The 22,832-nt window shown below is 45.5% G+C and overlaps 1 protein-coding gene across 2 annotated transcripts in view; it reads left to right on the forward strand.

Annotated features, from left to right (window-relative positions):
• The first annotated feature begins 2,688 nt into the window (after nucleotides 1-2,688).
• UBE3C (ubiquitin protein ligase E3C) overlaps nucleotides 2,689-22,832 on the forward strand; it is a 111,374-nt gene continuing 91,230 nt past the window's right edge. For both annotated transcript variants that reach the window (XM_076006757.1, XM_076006758.1), the window contains exons 1-5: nucleotides 2,689-3,079; nucleotides 12,620-12,673; nucleotides 16,096-16,170; nucleotides 16,627-16,773; nucleotides 20,019-20,134. In XM_076006757.1, the coding sequence (XP_075862872.1) occupies nucleotides 3,014-3,079; nucleotides 12,620-12,673; nucleotides 16,096-16,170; nucleotides 16,627-16,773; nucleotides 20,019-20,134 (458 nt within the window). In that variant the 5' untranslated portion in view covers nucleotides 2,689-3,013. The remainder of the gene's footprint in view (nucleotides 3,080-12,619; nucleotides 12,674-16,095; nucleotides 16,171-16,626; nucleotides 16,774-20,018; nucleotides 20,135-22,832) is intronic.

Raw genomic sequence — 22,832 nt, forward strand, 5'->3', positions numbered from 1 at the left:
CACAGCAACCTCAAGCTCCTGGGCTCAAGCAATCCTGCTGCCTCAGCCTCCCAAGTAGCTGGGACTACAGGCATGCGCCACCATGCCCGGCTAGTTTTTTCTATATATATTAGTTGGCCAATTAATTTCTTTCTATTTATAGTAGAGACGGGGGTCTGGCTCTTGTTCAGGCTGGTTTCGAACTCCTGACTTCGAGCAATCTGCCTGCCTTGGCCTCCCAGAGTGCTAGGATTACAGGCGTGAGCCACCACACCAGGCCCAGAGGGAGGTCTTGTCTCTTAAAAAAATAAAAATGAAAATAGAAGACAGTAAAAGAAATCAGTGCATCTCACATAGTAATGATAAATATTAGTTTTAAAATTTTGGATTCCCGTATTAAAAAATGGGCAAAGTGCCTGAATTTTCCCAAAAAGACATACAAATGGCCAACAGGTATATGAAATGGTTCTCAGCACCTCTGATCACTAAGCAAATGCAGATGAGAACCACAATGAGGCACCACTCGCACCTGTTAGGATGGCTGTTGCCTAAAAGGCAAGAGACAGCAAGTGTCGGTGAGGGTGCAGAGAAAAGGGGAGCTTTGTATGCTGTTGGTGGGGATGCAAATCGGTACAGTCATTACGGAAAAACAATATGGAGGTTCCTCAAAAATTTAAAAATAGAACTACTCTGTGACTCAGCAATCCCTCTGCTGGTTATGTACATAAAGGAAATGACAGGAGCCTAGAAGACATTAGGCTAAGGGCAAGGAGCCAGACAGAGAAACGAAATGCCGCGTGACCTCACTCACATGTGATATCTAATAAAAGGACATTCCTACCTGGAAACATGAGCAGAGTGGTGGGCTCCGGAGGCTGGGGCGGGGAAGGGGGAGCCGCAGGCCAGGGGCACGTACTTGCAGTTGAGTGGGAGGAGTCAGCCTGGAGACCTGCCGCTCAGCAGAGCTGCAGTTAGTAATATTGTGTCAGACGCTGCAACTTTGACAGGAGAGTAGATTTTAGGTGCTTTTACCACACACACAAAGGGAGGATGATCAGTTCACCAGGTATACGTGTATCATAACATCATGGCCGGGCGTGGTGGCTCACGCCTAGCACTCTGGGAGGCTGAGGTAGGAGGATCGCTCAAGCTCAGGAATTAGAGACCAGCCTGAGCAAGAGCGAGACCCTGTCTCTACTATAAATAGAAAGAAATTAATTGGCCAACTAAAAATATATAGAAAAAAATTAGCCGGGCATGGTGGCGCATGCCTGTAGTCCCAGCTACTCGGGAGGCTGAGGCAGGAGGATCACTTGAGCCCAGGAGTTTGAGGTTGCTGTGAACTAGGCTGATGCCATGGCACTCCAGGCCAGGCAGCAGAGTGAGACTGTGTCTCAAAAATAAATAAATAAAATAAAATAAAAATACACACTCAAACCCGAATTATTTATTTATGTATTTATTTTTCTAAATTAAAAAAAGACAGGGTCTGGAACTCCCCAACTCAAGTGATCCTCCCACCTCCACCTCCCAGAGTGCTAGGATTACAGATGTGAGCCACCACGCTGGCCTCAAAACTGAATTTTTAAAAGTGGTTCCAACTGTGTGCATCACATATATGTATATGCATGTGTGCATGAGATATATTTATATATGTATGTGTGGATATGAGCCACATATTTATGTGCAGATGGTCCCTAACTTATGATTATTACTTAGGGATATTTGACTTTACCATGGACTCACCCGGCACCAAATGCGCGTGGACTTGCACGTGGGCTCACCGGGCGCCAAAAGCGTGTGGACTTGCACGTGGGCTCACCGGGCGCCAAATGCGCGTGGACTTGCACGTGGGCTCGCCGGGCGCCAAATGCGCGTGGACTTGCACGTGGGCTCGCCGGGCGCCAAAAGCGCGTGGACTTGCACCGCTTTCATTTTACAGCGGGTTTATCAGGACGGGCCCCACCAGCAGTCGAGGGGCACCTGTGTATAACACACGTGTATGTACTTGTATGTATGTGCACAGCTAGTGTGCATGTGTATGTACGTGTGTGCCTGTGACGTGCGTGTATGAGGCATTTGTGTATATGCAGGTTATGTGTGCGGGCCGTGTATTTACGGATATGTATGTTGTGCATAAGATAAACATGTGCATACATGTGTGATAAGGTAAACTTTTACATCTGTGTGACGCGACACATGTAACACGCAGGTGTACACACCCCAGTGAAACCAGGCCCATCCTTCCGGTCCCGTTCCTCGCCGACGCTTGGGGGAGAAGCACCCCGGCTCCGCCAGCCTTCCCGGCCAGGCCCCGCCCCCGCCAGGCCCTGGCCCCGCCCCCGCCCGGCCCTGGCCCCGCCCCGCCTCCCACCGCCTATGGCCCCGCCCGCCGCTTCCCGGCCCCGCCCCTGGCCCCGGCCACGCTGGGCCTTGCTCCTTCCCCTGGCACATGCCCCACCCCCGGCCCCGCCTCCTCCCGGCCCCGCCCCTGCCCCCGGCCACGCCCGGCCCTGCCCAGTCCCTTGGCACATGCCCCGCCCCCGGCCCCGCTCCGCACTCCTCCGCCCCGCTCCGCCCCCAGGGGCAGGGGCCCGGGCTCGTCCCCAGGCTCCTGTGCGGTTCGCGGGGCTGCGCACGCCGGCGGGGGAGCCGGGAGGAGCGTCGTGCCGTCGCCGGCGGGGGCGCGCGCGCTCGCGGGGCCGCGCACGGCAGCTGCGTCCGGCCGCCATCTTCCCTCCCGAGGCGGCTGCTCCCGGAGCGGGCGTGGGGTTCGCGGCCCGCCGGGCGCTCCTGGCCGCTGCCGCAGCGGTGGGAGGCGTGGATGAGGGGCGGCGAGGCAGGGCCGCCCCTCCGGTGTCGCCGCCCCTTCGCCCCGGGCAGGGCCGGGCGGGCAGAGCGCGGCGCGGCGCGGGCTCGGTCGCCTCCGGCCGCCGCCTGGTCGCGCTGCCCCGGGCCGGGCGGGCGCCGAGACGCGGGACCGAGACCGCTCGGCTGTTCGGCCGGGCGCTCCCCGATGGGATAAGCTGTAAAGATGTTCAGCTTTGAAGGGGATTTCAAGACGCGGCCCAAGGTGTCCCTCGGCGGCGCGAGTCGGAAGGTGAGCGCCGCCCGTGCGCTCGGGGCCTCCCGAAGTCGGGGTCGGGGGTCAGAGGTCAGGGTCGGGGCCCGCAGGGTCGGTCAGGGGCACGGGCGGCTGTTTGGGAACAGCTCTGGGGGGCCCGTGGGAAAGGCCTGGTGCACTGGCGTCCCCAGTGACAGCCTCTCGCCGCGGTTCCGACCCGCGGGCGTGCTGCAGGGGAGTGCCGCCCCGGTGTGGGCGGCGCGCGGCTCCGCGCGTTTGCACGTTTCCGTGCTGAGAACCGCGGACGGTTGGGGTTAGTGTGCAGGGGAGAGCCTCAAAACGTGCTGAGAGCCACGGCCGGTTAGGGCTAGTGTGCAGGGGAGAGCCTCAAAACGTGCTGAGAGCCACGGCCGGTTAGGGCTGGTGTGCAGGGGAGAGCCTCCTCGGTGTAGGCAGTGCACAGCTCCGCACGTTTGCACATCTTGCTGAGAGCCACGGCCGGTTAGGGTTAGTGTGCAGGGGAGAGCCTCAAAACGTGCTGAGAGCCACGGCCGGTTAGGGCTAGTGTGCAGGGGAGAGCCTCAAAACGTGCTGAGAGCCACGGCCAGTTAGGGTTAGTGTGCAGGGGAGAGCCGCCTCGGTGTAGGCAGTGCACAGCTCCGCACGTTTGCACATCTTGCTGAGAGCCACGGCCAGTTAGGGTTAGTGTGCAGGGGAGAGCCTCCTCGGTGTAGGCAGTGCACAGCTCCGCACGCTTTCGTGCTGAGAGCCACGGCCGGTTAGGGTTAGTGTGCAGGGGAGTGCCTCCTCGGTGTAGGCAGTGCACAGCTCCGCACGCTTTCATGCTGAGAGCCACGGCCGGTTAGGGTTAGTGTGCAGGGGAGTGCCTCCTCGGTGTAGGCAGTGCACAGCTCCGCACGTTTGCACATCTTGCTGAGAGCCACGGCCAGTTAGGGTTAGTGTGCAGGGGAGTGCCTCCTCGGTGTAGGCAGTGCACAGCTCCGCACGCTTTCGTGCTGAGAGCCATGGCCGGTTAGGGTTAGTGTGCAGGGGAGAGCCTCCTCGGTGTAGGCAGTGCACAGCTCCGCACGCTTTCGTGCTGAGAGCCACGGCCGGTTAGGGCTAGTGTGCAGGGGAGTGCCTCCTCGGTGTAGGCAGTGCACAGCTCCGCACGTTTGCACATCTTGCTGAGAGCCACGGCCGGTTAGTGTGCAGGGGAGTGCCTCCTCGGTGTAGGCAGTGCACAGCTCTGCACGCTTTCGTGCTGAGAGCCATGGCCGGTTAGGGTTAGTGTGCAGGGGAGAGCCTCCTCGGTGTAGGCAGTGCACAGCTCCGCACGCTTTCGTGCTGAGAGCCACGGCCGGTTAGGGTTAGTGTGCAGGGGAGTGCCTCCTCGGTGTAGGCAGTGCACAGCTCTGCACGCTTTCGTGCTGAGAGCCATGGCCGGTTAGGGTTAGTGTGCAGGGGAGAGCCTCCTCGGTGTAGGCAGTGCACAGCTCCGCACGCTTTCGTGCTGAGAGCCACTGCCAGTTAGGGTTAGTGTGCAGGGGAGTGCCTCTTCGGTGTTATGAGGCGTTCTGCCTCCATTTCAGAGGTTACTGACATCCACCAGTACGTCCTGTTTACTTTCTATAGCAGAAACTACCCCAAGTATGGAAAGTGCATTTCTATAAAGAAACCCTGCCCTTTGCTCCTTCTGGATAGAAAGGGTGCCTGCGCCCTTCGCAGTACGAAAGCGTGCAGAGCTGTGCACCCCTATACCGAGGCGGCACTCCCCTGCACACTAACCCTAACCGGCCATGGCTCTCAGCACGAAAGCGTGCGGAGCTGTGCACTGCATTGGTTCTTGTCACGTGTTGGAATCCAAGACCACGAGAATTATTCTTTACCAGCCTTTGGGAAACGTTGCTGAGAGACTCTAGGACTTTCATTATTCATATGGTAATAGTTTAGAATAAGGGTGAACAACTATGATGACTCTGTTGTCCCCAGTTCTAGAATGTCCAGCTCTCTGTCCCTGATGACTGGCATCTGTTGGTTCAGGGGAATTGCTGATGAGTAGTTGAACATCAGAGTGGCATTGTTCCAGTCCCTCAATTTCACCTCTTTTCCATTGCTCTGGTCCTGGATCAGGTTGGAATAAAGTGTGATCCCCATGCTTGTAGTCTTTGAAAGTTTAATTGAATTTAATTAGCTGCCTGTTCACTAATAGTTTCTGAAATGTTCTTTAATATGCTTAGCCAAGTCTTTCTTCTAATTAGTATATTTTGTATATTACACATAACCACTGGGTTGGACATAACCCTGAATGGATGCTGACGCTCAAGTAGGAGCTCACTTTTAAAATTGTGCGGGATTAACACTGGGGCTCTTATCAAAAGAAAGAAAAAAAAGAAAAAAAAAATTGTGCCGGGGGCGTGTGTGTGTATGGTGGTTTCTGAGGGTAGAGGAAGGGAACCTGGGAGTTGAGAGTAGCATGCTGAGAATCTCCAGGCTTTGAAGTTTATGTGATGGTGATTGGTTGTAGGTAGCTTGTGCTGCAGAACTAGATACTGTGCAGACAGGTCAGGGTTGGCGTGGTAGTATTCAGGGGCTTGCATGTTAATGAAAATTCCTTATGCGATCAAAGGATTTCTACATTTGGAAGGGTCATTAGAGAACCTCAGGACCAAATCTCCTACTTTCCAGGTTTGGAAGGTGAGATGCAGAGCAGTTGAGTGCACATTCACCACAGCAAGCTAGTGGCAGAATTCCTGTCATTTATTTATGTAGGGCCTCCTGGCTTCTGTTGCAGGAGTGCCTGGCAGGCCTGCCATGTGTCCTTTTTCACCTGATGACATATCTCTGCCCCAAGGAAGTGGTTATCTCTCAGAATCTCGAGATCACAGCTTTTTAGCTATGCAAAACAATGCCCCCTTTAAAAAAACCCAACTTTTTATTGAGGTATAAATTGATACAGGTTCACAAACATGGTGTTCTCCAAAGAGCCTTAGGAGGATGATCCTTGGAAAGTGAAGGGGAGGAGGAGAGGGGGGGAAGCTGGCTAGGGGAACGAAAAGCGGTCTTCTCAGCTACAGTCTAGCTTTAGCCCAGTCCCACTGGGAGCATATCAGGGTTGTCCTTACTTGAGGCAAGGGGGCTGGTGGCTGCCAGCTGCCCTTGGCTGAGGGTGGGAATGTGGCTGTGCTAGATTCTCAGCTGAGGGCCATTCTCTAGAGGCAGCGGTAAGGAGCCATTAGTAGATCCTTACTGCTGCAGCTGGGGGATGGGTGCCCTGGCCTGGTGAAAGAATCTGGGTGGGGAACCAACAGTAAGTTCAGCTTGAAGGATTTTCACATATGGGTATATCCATATGCAGATGGAGCAGCGCTTGTATCAAAGAAAGAACTTTCCCAGCATTCCAGAGGCTCCCTCTCTCTGCCCGTTTGGTACTGTCCTGTGTGGCTTAACGACTGGACACCTTGTTAGGTGACTTGAATATCAGTACTTCCATAAACCTAGGTGTTATAACCTCCTACACGCCTAGCCAGTGTGGATGGCCTGTTGCTCTTAGTTACAGACTTGTTACTCTGTTGAGTGCTGTGGGCAGTTGTAACACAGTATTTGCCTATCTAAACATAGAAAAGGCACAGTAAGATGTATGGCATTGTAATCTGTGGGATCGTGGGACTGAAAGGTCGGTTCTGGGAGCATGACTCCTCCCCAGAGGTGACTCCTCTTCTGACCCCTGTTACCGTAGATTATTTTTATCTGTTGTTGAACTTTATGTAAATAGAGTCTTTGTGCCTAGCTTTGGCTCAACCTTCTGTCTCAGAGATGGATTCCTTCCATCTTGTGTAGCATTGGCCCATTGTATAAACACTACACAGTTTGATTTTTTTTTTTTCTTAGGGTGCTTGCTGTATGTGTCTTTTGGTGGACATAATACTGTCATGTGCTGGGTCATAAGTTACACGTATGTTCAGTTCTTGTGCGCACTGCCAACCATACACTTCGCCACTTGGCGTGCCACCTGACACGCCAGCCAGCAGTGTCTGAGGGTGCCCTGGCTCCACATCCTTGCCAACACTTGGTATTGTTAATCCTTTTAATTTTGACATTTCTGGTGGGAATGTTGTTCCCTTGTGGTTTTAATTTTGTGTGCTGACAACTAATTGTGTTGAGCACCTACATATGTTTATTTTCCTTAATTCTCTTTGGCTGCCACATGGTCCTGAAGTAGGGGTGTGACCGGGATAGGTGGAAACAGCTGGAAGATATTTATTCCAGGGGGATGGGAGGGTCTGTGTACACGGAGTGGCTATGTGCTGGATTGTGTTGATTCGGAGTCACACTGATTTTCACTTTTTAATGTTTCTGAAATTGCAATACTTCTTGATGGGATGCTATCGCTTAATTGGCAGCCTGTTTGTTTTTTTTTTCCTGGTAGTACACTGAAGATTATCTTAGGGATTATTTGATTGTAAGTACAGAAATTCACTGATACTGGTTTAGTAGGCAAGACAAAATGGAGCAAAAGCAGGTTTCTGAGAGGATATGGGGAAGGTAAAGGTCGGAACAACCAGACACCAAGTTAGCCCTCCCAGGATGGTCACTCTCAGTCTTCCTTGAGCTGGGTGATCACTGCTTCTCTGTCGCCACTGTCCTCTGCTCTGCAGACTGGCTTCTCCATTTCACTTGTACCTAATCTCGGCTGTATTTGATTTCCTAGTTTAAGCGTCCAGAGGATTGGTTCTCAATTCCAAATTCTCAGAGAAAATCTGATTGGCCTGGGTCAGGTTTCCACCTTGGGAGCTGAGTCTGAGGAGGGGTGGGGTCTTGTGGTAAAATGGAGCAGTCTGGATGTGAGTGGTGGGGAGTGGATTCTCCAAGAGGGGATGAGTTGGTAGAATGAGTGTCTAGGTTTCCGTGGGACTGAGGCAGGATGTCTGACAGGTGGTGGATTGTACGAGTGCGGAACTCGGGGAAAGATCTGAGCTAGAGACGCAGATTTGGGCTTATCGGCAGACAGGTGGCCTAGAACTGAGGATGCAGTCCCCTAACGAGGGCTTGGAGTTTCTGACGGGGAGGGATTTGTGAGGTACTGCAACACTTAACGGGTGTGTGCGTGGGGAAATTATGGAAGAATCACACCTCGGGGCAGGAGGAGAGTGGTATCCAGGGAGTTTCCAGGAGGGAGGAGTGGCCAGCACTGCCAAAGGCTGCAGAGAGGCAGTGAGGCAAGTTCTGTGTGAACAGTCTACTGAATTTGGAAGTGGGAAGAATTTGGTGACTGAGAGCGCATAGTCTGTAGGGCGGTTGGAGTTGGAAGTTAAGAGTGTAGCACGTTGGTGAGTGAATGGGTAGTCAGAGGATAGAACTTTTGAAAAGGACCAGAAGATTGGGTGACAGCTAATACCTGTAACCATTGATGTCACTGGTTGAAGGAACAGCATGAGCAAAGGTGTCCAACCACAGAGAGGGGCCATCAGCCACAGGTTGTGCGGAATGGGGTGTGCAGGGGGGTGGAGATGGAGCAGAGGAGCCTGGAGAAGGGCCGTCCGGGGCCAGAGCTGGAGGCCGTGCCAAGGCATGTTCGGGGAGCACCGGAGAGCCATTGGAGGATTTTGCGCAGTGAGGTAACATTGAGCAAACTTAGGTTTTAGAGAGACAAGTGTGGTGTTGGAGTCTGGACAGGTAAGCCTGAAGGCGGGGAAGCAAGGGAGAGACAGCGAGGGCCTAGAGGAAGGAGCTAGGAACCCAAAGGGAGGGGATGGATTCAGGCGATGTTGAGGAGGCTGAACTGACAAGATGCACTGGCGATGGGACTGGGCGCGAGGGAGAATATGAAGGGCGTGCCATCTGGGGTGCCTGCAGTGGGCCGTGAGTCATACCCTGGGTTTGGGAGGGGCCCAGGGAGAGTGGAGTGGCAGTTGGAAGTGCTTGTCGGAACTTGGGTGGAGCTTGGGAGCTCGTCAGTCCATCAGCAGTTGGCAGTTGGGCTTGTGGAATGAGATGAAATCATCAAGGGGAAGTTTCTGCCTTTGGAAGACGTGCAGGCTCAGGACAAAACTCTGAGGAACACAAGCATTTATAGAAAAATCAGAGAATGTGAGGCACGCCAAAGACTGTGATGTCACGTGGTGAGTGGGAAGCCAAGTGTGTTTCTAATCGTGTTCGTCACCAGGCAGTGTTTACTGAGAGGGGCACGAGCGGGGCAGAGGGGGAAAAGCAGGGCTCGGCAGAGGAGCAGCCGCACCTTATTACTGACTTTAAGGTCTTAGTTGCTGTGGCCATGACTCCCGTTGGATTGGCCATAAGACATTTGTGCTCTAGGTTATCTCAAAGTTGAGGACTAAATTGTCCTGTTTTCTAACATTAAAATTTTGTTTTATTTTAAAAAGCTGCTATACATGTTCATGGTATGAACTTTGTGTGATGTGTACATGTTCATCCTTTATTTTTGGACACTTAGGTTCTGTTTTATTGTGAACAATGTGATAGCCAACAATTTATAATCATTTTTTAGGAAGTTTGGGGGAGTTGAATTGCTTGGTCAAAGTATGCACATTGTGTCAAGGCTTATGATACACTTTGTTCTCTGGGAGAATGTATCGATCCCCCAGTCTGAGCAGTTAAGGGCTATCTTTGCATCTTTGTCTCATTGCAAGGGGTTAAGTTGCAGTGAGCCTCAGAGGACACTTTCCTTAGAAGATGTTTCTGCTTCTCTCCGTGTTGGTCACAGTTAGACATGCTCTGTACTCGGTGTTTGTTCTCCTGCAGGGTGTTACTTGTGTGCCTTAAGTTAGCCCTGACTTCTCCGAGGCAGAGGTGTTAGTGCTCCGTGGAGGAAGAGGCCCAGAGTCTGAATGATTTAGCAAAGCCCGGAAAGCTGAAGTGTGTGAACTCTGTTCTGTTGGTGCTGGTCCCATGCTGCCTCTGCAGTGTGTCGGGGGTGTTGTCTGCACATCTGTGTCTGTCCCTGCTTTACTTGTGTGTTCCTGTAACTGCTTGGGAAGTTGAGGCTCACACCCTGCAGGCTTTGAGAAGGTGACTCTACTAGTCCCACATCTTTCTGGACGAACTTTCCTTATAATGCAACTTTAACACTGTACTTTTTAAAAGAGATGTTAGTAAACTCTAGTGTGTTGGCAGATAGCACAGTTCATGCCACATCTTTCTGCTGTGAAAGCCATTTACTTCAAAGGATGAAATTGTCAGAAGTATAATCAGAACTTGAAAAAAATGTTTAACCAGCTGCCTGTGACTTAGTTGTTCATGTTTTCTGGGCTTTATCACATCTTGTAATGTGAAAATCATAATTCTTGGTAATGAGAAAGTCATCATAAAAATGGTCTAATAAAGTCTCACCTTCCTCTTAAATTAAGCAATATAGTACCTCATATTCCCTTATTGTGATTATGAGCAGTTCCTTTTGCTTTGAGGATCCTAGTTTCAGATGGGGCTTTTCACAAGTAAAATTATAAGATTTTTGTGCAATTTTATACAATTCAGTGTTTGTTTTTAATTTAATTTAAAATGTAATGTGGTTCATTTTCACGGTGCTTTTTATAGATACCTTCTATTTATGACAAGTGATACTGTCTTTCCATTTAGTGTAGTGGTAGAAGGTTTCCCCTTGTAGTAATTATATTTAAGTAAAAAGGATCTTTTTGGCAAGACAAATGCAGTAGTTATATTGTATCCTGTGCATTTTATCAAGTAGTAGTTCATAATCTCCTTATGTTTTATTACCAGAGATGTTTACCTGATCATTTGGTTAGTGTCGCCAGGGTTTTTCCACTGTAAGTTTACTTCCTTTACCTTTGTAGTGGATAAGTATCTTGAGGGAGATGCTTTGAGACCAGGCAAACCCTGTTTCTCTTCAAACTTGCCCACCAATTTCAGCATGCATCAGGAGCTCTTGTCTGCAGCATTTATTACTGTAGTGCCTGGTGATTCTGTTTCCCATTTTCCTTCTGCCTTTTTAACTGGATTATGTAAGGAAGAGATTTTTCTTTTCCCTTGTTCATTTATTTGCTTGATTATTTATATAAAGAGTTATGGATATATGTATTATCCTATGGATTAGAGTCTACCGCTGTCTTTATTGTAGAACCTTACTCTAATTATGAGCGAATATTGGGAAAACCCACGTTGAGGGACAGTGTCTAGGACATGAAAGCCAAAACAGAGCAACTGCTGTAGATCGGAGAAGATTAAGAAGAAATAGTGACTAAGTGCAGTGTGGGGTCCTGGACAAGATTCTAGAACAGATACCGATTGTGAGTGGAAAGATTGGTGAACTTAAGTCTGTGGTTCAGTTATTAATATATGGTACCAGTGTTAACTTCCTGTTGATGATTGTATGTACCTGGTTATATAGAGGAAGAGTGGGTAAGACATAAGGGATAAGGGAACTCGTACCATTTTTTACAGCTTTTCTTTACCTAAAATTGGTTTAAAATTGAAAGTTTAAGAAGTCAATTTAAAAAATAATATTAAGTAAGTAATGGTGAATCCTTTTATTAGTTAAATTTAAAACAAAATATTTTTCTGCCTTTGAACATGTGGTAAAGGCTTTTTGTTTGAAATTTTCTATAATGGAAAATATCTGGAGGATTGATTTCTTTGGCTTTACATTTTGATGGTGAGAAACTTGATTCTACATATTGTGTATTCACATATCAGTGTATAACTTTAAATTGGTTTACTCTCTCACACTGTTCTGGTGGAGTATAACTTTTAAGAGATTTAAATTTATTAGTTTTTCTAATGATTCATATGCAATGTCTTCGACCTTTAATTTTATTTTGGATTAAATTTAAAAAAATAAAATATTCACACATTAAAGACTGGAACAGTTTGGGGTTTTTTTTAGAGATTGGATCTCTCTGTTGCTCAGGCTGGTCTCAAACTTCTGGCCTCAAGTGATCCTCCTGCCTCAGCCTCCCAGAGTGCTGGGATTACAGGTTTGACCCACCACATCAGGCCAAGACTAGAATAATTGTGAGAGGAGGAGTCTTTATTTTTTATCTATTTGAAAATTTTAACTTTCCCTTGTACTCCTTTAATTCCTTCTACAAACCAAATAATTTTGTTCAAAATTTAGTTTTACTTAGGATGAAAGTTTTTTTCATAAAAGAAATTGATTTTTCATTGACGTTTCTATTGAGATAATTGTATGCTTCATGCAGCTGTTAGGAGCAAAACAGAGAGGTCCCTTGTTCACATTGCCTAGTTTCCCCTGTGAGTAGTATTTTATAGAATTGTAGTGTGACATCACAACCAGAACATTGACATTAGTACAGTGCGCCAATCTTATCCAGATTTCCCCACTTCTATTTGCACTCACTTGTGTATGTAAAGGAATCAGATTTTATTCTTAGAAAACTACTGAAATGCTAACTTTAATTAGATCTGTGACCTTGGAGTTGGGGGCCATTTAACCTGTTGTTCCTCTGGTTTCTCATCTAAGTCAGATAGTTTGATTGGATGATCTTTATAATCATTTTGGGTTACAGCATTCTGTAATTATATGATAGTGTTTTAAAATTGAAATTATAATCTTTACCTCTTTTCTCTTTTTGGATTTAGGAAGAAAAGGCTTCTCTTTTACATCGTACTCAGGAAGAAAGAAGAAAAAGAGAGGTAAAACTCTATAGATAAGCACTGGTTTTAGTTTTGTTTTTTTTTTTTTTCCTTGAGACATTCTCACTCTGTTGCCTGAGCTAGAGTGCTGTGGTGTCAGCCTAGCTCACAGCAACCTCAAACTCCTGGGCTCAACAATCCTTCTACCTTAGCCTGGACTAGGACTACAGGCATGCACTACCATGCCCAGCTAATTTTTTCTCTATATATTTTTAGTTGGCCAGTTACTTTCTATTTTTAGTAGAGATGGGGTCTCGCTCTTGCTCAGGCTGGTTTGGAACTCCTGACCTTGAGCGATCTTCCCACCTCGGTCTCCCAGAGTGCTAGGATTACAGGCGTGAGCCACTGTGCCCGGCCAGTTTTTTTATATATATGTATATATATTTATTATCTATGACATAATGTGTGTGTATTTAGCTTTAGAAACATTTTTGGGTGTTTGATTTTGCAGTAAGTCTTATTCTGGAACCAACGGGGAATACAGGCTTTTGGTTGGCTTGCTTGCTTATGATACGGTTTCCAGAAAATCTAGAAAGCCTTAGTGTATAATACAGATATTTCATCAAGCAAAAGGAGAAAACTCACTGATAAGGCATGTATCTTAGAAGATAAAAGAAAGGAGGTGGCCAGGTGTGGTGGCTCATGCCTATATTTGATCCTAGCACTCTGGGAGGCTGAGGCAGGCGGATTGCTCAAGCTCAGGAGTTCGAAACCAGCCTGAACAAGAGCAAGACCCTGTCTCTACTATAAATAGAAAGAAATTAATTGGCCAACTAATATATATAGAAAAAATCAGCCAGTCATGGTGGCACATGCCTATAGTCCCAGCTACTTGGGAGGCTGAGGCAGTAGGATCGCTTGAGCCCAGGAGTTTGAGGTTGCTGTGAGCTAGGCTGACACCACGGCACTCACTCTAGCCTGGGCAACAAAGTGAGACTCTGTCTCAAAAAAAGAAAGGAGCTAATGACATTCCTTGTTTTATTCTTTGTCTTACATTATGTCTATCTGGTGATGATTTCTTAAAATAGTTTTACTTTGTTGATCAATCAGCAATTGTAGTATCTTATGGTCTGCTTTTCTAGATAGAGTTTTTGTGTTTTGATATGTAACGATTCATTCATGCCTTTAACAAATACTTGTGGAGACCTTGTTATGGCCCAGGTACTGTTCTGCTTGCTGAGCATACAGATAGAGCATATGATGGGCGAGCTTCCTGTTCAGTGATAGGACACCAGTAGTGACCAAGATAGTGGGACAGTGATGAGAACTGCAAAGGCAATAGGGTGACATGATAGTAACTGGGAAGGCCTATGTTAGTTAGGGTGTTATGACAGTAACTGGGAAGGCCTACCTTAGTTAGGGTATTTAGGGGAAGGGCTCTCTGAGGAGGTTAGAGTGGAACTAATTCCAGAAGGATGAAAAACAAGCTGCCTTGTGAAAATTCTGGAAGAAGAACATTCTTGGTTAAAGGAATAGCAAATGAAAAGACTTTCAGGGAGGATTTCCCAACCGTGGCACTGTTGATATTTTTTACCAGTTCTTTGTTGTGGGGGCTGTCCTGTACGTTGGAGGATGTTTAGCAGCATCCATGGCCTCTGCCCACTAGATGCCAACAGCACGCCCTCCTCTAGTTGCGGCATCCAAAAATGTCTCCAGAAATTACAAAATGTCCACTGGGCGGTAAACTTTCCTCAGTTGAATTACTATTCCAGCAAGAAAGGGATTTGTTAGTTGGTGCTTTTTAACTTTTTTTTTTTCTTTTTCTCTTGAGAAAATTCTTAGCCGGTGTCTCTTCTAGTAGTGTTTTTACTCCATTCTCCTCCTTGAACTCAAATTGCAAATATATTTGACCTTGGCCTTGTGTCCCACATGACCATATGTGCTTTTCTGGATATTTATCCTTTCAAATATCTGTGCATCAGTTTGGATATTTTTTTCTGACCTAACTTCTAATTTACAAATTATCTCTTTAGCATTATCTAATTGTTAAATATATCCATTGAGGTCTCTCTCTTTTTTTTTTTTCCTTTTAAAGAGACAAGGAGGTTCTCCCCATGTTGCCCAGGCTGGAGTACAGTGGCATAATCATAGGTTTTTTTGTGCAGATGGGGTCTTGCTGTTGCCTAAGCTATTAGCTTTTAATTAAGTGCTCTGAGAATCATTATTTTAGTGACTAGATTCCAAAACTAGATTAAAGCTCACAGGTTTTCTTGTTGTAACCATTCCAAGCTCAGAAAGTACACTTCCATGACTCGATGGTGTTCTCTAACCACAGGACTATTTGGGTTAGTATACGTGTGTGTCAGGTTGTAGATGGCATTCATACAAGACGTGAAACAGTGTAATGTGGTAAGGCAGAGTACAGATTTTAGTGTCACAACTGAGTTTGAATTCTAACTCTTGTACATGTTTGCATATTACTTAATCTTTAAAGCAATATCAGTTTCAGCATCTTTAAATTAGAAGTCATGCTCACCTGTAAGGTTGTTGTGCAGATGAATATGAAGTGCCTCTCAGGGCTGGCACATAGTCAGCTCTCAAACAGTGGTAGCTGCAGTGTTTAAAATGATGATGATAAAGAATATATATTTTTACCAGCTCACTGAAAATGTTAAAGACAGTCTCAAGTTAATGGAAATTGGAGTTTTCTTTTAAAACAAGAAAATGATCTGCAAAATGCATGTTTGTGTTGTTTGTATTCTTTTAATATTTAAAACTAAGTTTTTTTTAAAAAGTCACTATACTGGTAGGATTGTAAAATGGTGTTACTATTTTGGAAAACTGTGGCAGTTCCTTAAAATATTAATTCCACTCACAGGTATGTACCCAAGAGAAATGAAAACCTGTGTTCCCAAACTTGTATGTGAGTGTTCTTAGCAGCCTTATTCATAATAGTTAACACTGGAAACAGCCCAAATGTCCATCAGTGGATGAATGGATAAACATATTGTGATCCATCCATACAACAGAATATTTTCAGCCATAAAAAGGAATAAAGTTCTGACATAATGCTGTAACATGGATGAATCTTGAAAAAAATCACACTAAGTGAAAAAAGGCCCAATACAAAAGGCTGCATGTTATGTGATTCCACTGTATGAAAGGTTGAGAATAGGCAAATCCATGGAGACAAAAAGTGGATTAGTGGTTGCTGAGAGCAGGGAATGAAGTGGGTATAGGCTGGTGCGTGTAGAGTTTCTGTTTGGGGGTAATGAATATGTTCTAAAATTAGATAGCAGTCATGGTTGCATAACTCTGAATATATACTAAAAATATATTAGGTGGATGGTATACTTTAAAGAATAAATTTGATGGTATATGAGTGGTATAGCTTTTTTTTTTAATAGAAAGTCCGTACTAGCAAAATGTCGTTTTCACTGACACTGACCAATTGCTCCCTCTCTCCTCCCTCCATTATTCAGGAAGAAAGGCGAAGATTGAAAAATGCAGTAATTATCCAGTCATTTATTCGAGGCTATAGAGATAGAAAACAGCAAGTAAGTAAGTTTGTTTTTAAAATGAGAAAGCATTAGATAGGCATGCAAGAGTTTATTTTAAATCTGGCCTTGTTATTGTCAGCATTCATTTTGTATGTATTTTTATACACCTTTTAAATGAAAGTTAATGTTAATAATAGTGTTTTTCACAATAAATAATTTCATTAATTATACTAAAATTTATAGATAGGTGAGATTTTAGGTAATTTTTAAATAACAAAATGCAAGCATGGACCAAACCACAGCTGAAGATCAGAGCAAAAGGAAGTGACGGGGGAGGGTCTGTCAGTGGGCACTGTGGGGTCTGTCATTACATGCCAGACTTTCTTTAAACCTTTTACCAGTAACTCCAGCAACAGCATATTCATTGTCAGTTTCCACCACTCCTACGAAAACAGCATATATTTGGATGTGAGATTTATGTATCTAAATAACATATTTATGTTTTGCTTTCAGTATTCCGTCCAAAGAAGTGCATTTGATCGCTGCGCTAGCCTGTCTCAGTCTGGTGGCACTTTTCCCATTGCTAATGGTCCTAACCTTACCCTTTTGGTAAGGCAGCTTCTGTTCTTTTACAAACAGAATGAAGACTCAAAACGTTTGGTGAGTATTAACTACGTTTTCACTTGTCCTTGTTTATGTATTTTCCAAATTCTAATTTTTTTTTAAGTGGAAATGGTATGTATCTGATTAAGAAGTCAGGTAACCCCTCCCCTATGTCTAAGCCTTTGTGAACTCCTAGGCCAGTGGCAATAGGTCACCTTTGTATAATGTGCTTTACCTTTTTCTTTTTTTTGAGACAGAGTCTTGCTTTGTTGCCCAGGCTAGAGTGAGTGCCGTGGCGTCAGCCTAGCTCACAGCAACCTCAATCTCCTGGGCTCAGGCAATCCTGCCTCAGCCACCCGAATAGCTGGGACTACAGGCATGCACCACCATGCCCGGCTAATTTTTTCTATATATATTAGTTGTCCAATTAATTTCTTTCTATTTTTAGTAGAGACAGGGTTTTGCTCTTGTTCAGGCTGGTTTCGAACTCCTGACCTTGAGCAATCCACCCGCCTCGGTCTCCCAGAGAGCTAGGATTACAAGTGTGAGCCATCACGCCTGGCCAACCTATTAAAATTCAATGTACATTTTCAGTAGGCTTTTCATTTTTTTTTTTCAGTGTATAGAAAGTTTATTGCATACACAACAGAAATGCCATTGGTTGTTTGCTATTGTTAAATGTTAACACTTATGAGATGTTAATACATACACTAAATGTTTTTGTTTTAAAGAAACTAGGAATTAAAAATATCTTGAAGCCATTTGATTAGTTTGAATTAGTTTCTGAAATGTAGGATGAGATGGCATTTAATAGATGCGGTATTTCATTCCAGCCTTTTTACAACAATGAATTTGAGCAAGCACCTTTTAGAAAGCACACAATTCTTTCCTCATTTCAATGTCTCTCTTCAGTTGACACAAGGCGCAAGAAGAACAAAATGTCCACCACAGCCAGTCGCTGCACAGAGATCCCGGGATGCCGTATCGCGTGCGGTACAGGGTCCTGATGGCCATGTTCGACCCACACAGGCAGAACTCGCCCAGGTCCTCAGCAATCATAGTGGCCAGGATCAGGGGACAGAAAGTCCCGCAGAGACAAATCTTCATGTCATTGCAGCAGCCCCAAGGGCTGGACTGCCAGTTACTAAGGGCCACACTCCTTGAGACATATCCTGGCTGGCAATAAACCGTATTCATTTTTCAGGCTGAGTTCAGAAGGACGTTGCCTTATCCTAGATATTCCAAGATGTGAATGGCTCTTCTATAAGGCCGTATTTGGCACCTTCTGAAGCCTCCTTCACCCCAGATCCCTTCAGAACCTGCTCCTCTCAACAGCCTCCCTCCTCATGCTCCTCCAGAAGCCAGACACGCCCCAGCGGGCATTGCCATCCCTCCCCTGGAACCCCTAGGTCTCCTAGGACACAGCTGTCTCTGTGTCACAATAGGCGTCCGCCTCAGCCACCACTGCTGTCCTTTCTCCCTTTTCATTTTTTATTATGGGAAATTTCACACATAAGAAAGAGTAGACTGTGTTGACCCACTTACCAAGAACCCCTGAGCCCGCCTCAGCAGTCATCACACTTCCGTTAACGGGAAGCATCCGAAATACCACATCACCATGTTCGTCTGCAGTCTGTAAAACATAGGGTCTCCCATTTTTGAAGATCAAAAATTTTTCTTTAAAAGTTTTGTAGGCTTTTGTTGTGACCATGATGAGGAATAGTGTATGTTAATGGTGGAAAATAAATATAGATGCATAGATGAATAATTTTTTAAACATGGAATTTGTTACTACCCGTTTTCCCAGGAAATATGAAGAAATTCATATGTAATTGTTAGGTTAAATATACATCTATTCTTAGAAACTTTTGTTTACCTGTATTTAAAATCTCAAATTGTCTTGCAGTGAAAAGCAAGTCTTGCATGCCACAGGCCACACATACTAGAAAGATCCTCACATGAACTAAGTACAGAGGAGAAAGAAATGCCTATTGCTTACCTAACCTGTGGCCTTAAGCCCCAGCATTATTGCCTGAGCTGAGCTAGGCTGAAACATGGGAGAACTTTCTATTAATTTGTCTAATGAGGTAGTAAAAGCAGTTTGTTTATTTTAGAGACAGAGTCTCCCTCCATCACCTTGGCTCTGGAGTGCAGAAGCCTAATCATAGCTCACAACAGCCTCAAACTCCTGAGCTCAAGTGATCCTTTGGCCTCAGCCTCCTGAGTAGCTGGGACTATAGGTGCATACCACCATGCCAGGCTAATTTTTCTATTTTTTTTTTTAAGAGATGGGGGTCTTGATATGTTGCCCAGCCTGGTCTGGAACTCCTGGGCTTAAGCAATCTTCCTGCCTTGGCCTATCTAAATGCTAGGATTAGGCTGGGTGTGGTGGCTCACGCCTGTAATTCCTAGCATTTTGGGAGGCCGAGGCGGGTGGATCGTTTGAGCTCAGGAGTTCGAAACCAGCCTGAGCAAGAGAGAGAGAGACCCTGTTTCTACTAAAAATAGAAATAAATTAATTGGCCAACTAAAAATACATAGAAAAAATTAGCCGGGCATAGGGGCACATGCCTGTAGTCCCAGCTACCTGGGAGGCTGAGGCAGGAGGATTGCTTGAGCCCAGGAGTCGGAAGTTGCTGTGAGCTAGGCTGATGCCACGGCACTCTAGCCTGGGCAACAGAGTAAGACTCTGTCTCAAAAAAAACCCAAAATACCTAGGTTTATAGGCGTGAGCCACCACGCCCAGCCCTGATGTATTATTATTAAGATGGGAAATGCAAATATTGCTAAGTAAAACCTGACTTCGAAGATTTACTTCTTTTTTTTTTTTTTTTTTTTTTTTTTTTGAGACAGAGTCTCGCTTTGTTGCTCAGGCTAGAGTGAGTGCCGTGGCGTCAGCCTGGCTCACAGCAACCTCACACTCCCGGGTTCAAGCAGTCCTGCTGCCTCAGCCTCCCAAGTAGCTGGGACTACAGGCATGCACCACCATGCCCGGCTCATTTTTTGTATATATATTTGTTGGCCAATTAATTTCTTTGTATTTATAGTAGAGACAGGGTCTCGCTCTTGCTTAGGCTGGTTTCGAACTCCTGACTTCGAGCAATCCGCCCGCCTCGGCCTCCGAGAGAGCTAGGATTACAGGCATGAGCCACTGCGCCCAGCCCGAAGATTTACTTCTTATTGGGTTTTGATTAGGTTTGATTCAGTGTGCATTACCACTTAAGGAAATTTGGAATATTATGTAAGCTAGCAAACGATTAAATTTTAATGGATTGACAGTTTTGTGTGTTTTGCTGTTGCAGATATGGCTGTATCAGAACTTAATTAAACACAGTGCACTGTTTGTCAAGCAGTTGGATGGATCAGAACGACTTACATGCTTATTTCAAATCAAGAGGTTGATGAGCCTCTGTTGCAGGTAAATTCTGTCTTAGTCAGCATCTTATGCATTGACCAATTTGAATGTCTAGGAGAACACCTTTTGTTTTCATTTTCTGAGACAGTGGCTTTTCCACAAAATTTTTTTAAGGCCTTGAAATATTCTGTTTATGACAATTTTCATTCTAGGTGATTCTCACCTTGTGACTTAGAAATTCAACATCGATATAAGTATCTTCCAGATGATATTTTCTTTCAAGGATGTCCTGGAATTATCTTGTGAAATGTGAAGAAGTTATCATTTTGCCACATTTGCTTGCTTTCTTTACACTTACTGTTTTTCTGAAGTGTTGGAGCGTAAGTTGCAGACATCATGACACTCACCCCAGTTCACCACACATTAGGAACAGCACATCCTCATGTGACCACAGTGCTAGCTCCACATCTGAGAACATTAGGATTTCTCTAATACCATGTAATATGCACTCCATATTCAGATTTCCTTGTTTGTCTCAAAAATCTCTTTTTTGTTTTAATGATCTTAAGAACCGCTCATTTCATGTATTCCTCTGTCTTCTGCATTTCTGAAATGGGAGCTGGGTTTAGGGGAGGGTTTCCTCAACCTTGTCCTGTTGACATCTTGGAAGAGCTCTGTCGTGGGACCATCCTGCACTGCAGGAGGTTGATCAGCGCCTCTTACCTGTACCCTTCAGGTGCTGGTGGTCCCCACTCCCAGCCAGACATGTCTCTGAACACTGCCAGATGTCACCCCAGAAGCAAAATTGTCCTCAGTTGAGAGCCACTGATACAGTGGCTTGCTTCAATTTAATGCAAACATTTTAAATAAGAGTGCTTCCTGGGGGTGATGCGAGAGTCACATCATATCACATCAAGAGACTCCTACTGAGGTATAGCCCATTAAGAATGATGCTGAGTTTGATTATTTGGTTAAGGTAGAAACTACTATAGCTGTGTATTGTGAAGGTACATTTCTTCTTGTCTATGTGATGGTCCTTGCATATATGAATACAGCCTGTCACCCAGGGGTTTTAGCATCTGTAGATGATCTGTCCCTGAATCAATTGTACATCATCTGTGGTTTGTGGAATGGTGATTCTTCTAATTCTCTTGCTGCTTCAGTGTTTATTAGCTGCCATTCTTTTGTAAAGAAGACCCCTCCCCTTCTATTCCCCTTGGTCTCAGTAAGGCCTTATGTATGTTTTAAAACAGTGTGTGATAAATTATTCTTTTTGGTGGTCCTGTTAGATAGAGCCTGTAAGTGGCCTCTCCTGGCCAGGAATAGTGTCTCACGCCTGCAGTCCCAGCACTGTGTTGTTATTTAACACTAACCTTTGTAAAGGTAAACAGACACTTATCTACTTAAGTAAATTTAGTTTGAAAATAAAGATAATTTTGAGAAATCTTCTCAAATATTTACATTACTTGGATGTCTTCTTTTGTGAGTGTCCATTAGGAATGTTAGGGTTGGCTCATCAGTTCCTTGGTTTATTAGAAAGAGCTTATGGAGTCAGCACTCAGCTCTGGAGTGTGGCAGTGAGGAATCAGAAGGTTCTTACTCTCCTGAGCTTATATCTGGTCTGGGAGAGCAAGAATAAGCATAAAGAAGTATGAATGTTTTTACACAAAAAAAGTCAATGTTAAGTATTGAGATAGAAAGAAGGAAATTCATTTTATGGATTTTGATGGGGGAGTGGCTCTTTTGTGATCATCTGATTAGAAATGCCTCTCCTTGCAGGGACTTGGAACGAGGGAGAGCGTTGGCCATTGGGCCAGAGTCAGCTGGTGTGGTGGCTGCTGAGAAGGCACAGAGATATTTGAAGTCTGGTGGGATGTTCTCTAAGGACTTAAGCTTTATGCTGAGTGAGCAGAAAAGTTTTGAGCCAATGTGACCTGACATTTTTTCCCTCTCTCTTTTAAAGTTTCTGTTAGGTAAAATTTCAACATGAAAGAGTAGAACAATGGTATACTAAATGCTCTTTGCTACCACATGGAGTCAAGAGTTTTTAACATTGGTTTGTTTTGTTTTTTCAAGAGTTTTTAACATCTTGACCATTGCTAGTATTTTGCTGAATCATTGCAAAGGAACGTAGACATTCCACTCCCCAAATACTTCCATCTCCCTCTCAAGAGGATGATAAACAGTAATGCCATTATCACACCCACAAAGTTGTTTAAGACTTAATACATTAGCTAATTCTAAGGGCTAGCAGTTTGCTTTGACAGTCCCAGTACCAGCACCAGCACCCCTTTTGCTCAGAAATGGCTCTGTTTAGTCACTTTGTCTAATACCCAGTTTATTTTCAAATTCCTCTGTTGTCTTCACGATGTGTTTTATAGCTATTTATTCTTTTTTTTTTTTTAACAGTCTGTTTGACCACATATTACCTTTGAAGTCTCATGACTCTTTCATCTAGAACAGCCCTTCCCACACCTCCACTTTATGTTTTCACTCCACTCTGGCTAGCGTGTTGAAAAGGGACTGCAGGGAGGGAGGGCAGAGGCAGGGATCAGCAAGGGAGGGCGGTGATCCAGCCAGAAGCAGTGGTGGCCTGCACAAAGCGGATGGTGGAGTCTTCTGGAGAGGTGACAGCATTTGCTGACACACTGCCGTGGGGTTTCAGATAAGGAAGAGTTGAGGATGGATACCAGCTTGGTTTGAGCACGGAGGAGGATGAAAGTCGTTTGAAGACTGGGGGGTGCATAACACTGGATGGGGG

Source organism: Microcebus murinus, chromosome 9 (assembly GCF_040939455.1).
Source record: "Microcebus murinus isolate Inina chromosome 9, M.murinus_Inina_mat1.0, whole genome shotgun sequence".
Classification (NCBI taxonomy): Eukaryota; Metazoa; Chordata; class Mammalia; order Primates; family Cheirogaleidae; genus Microcebus; species Microcebus murinus.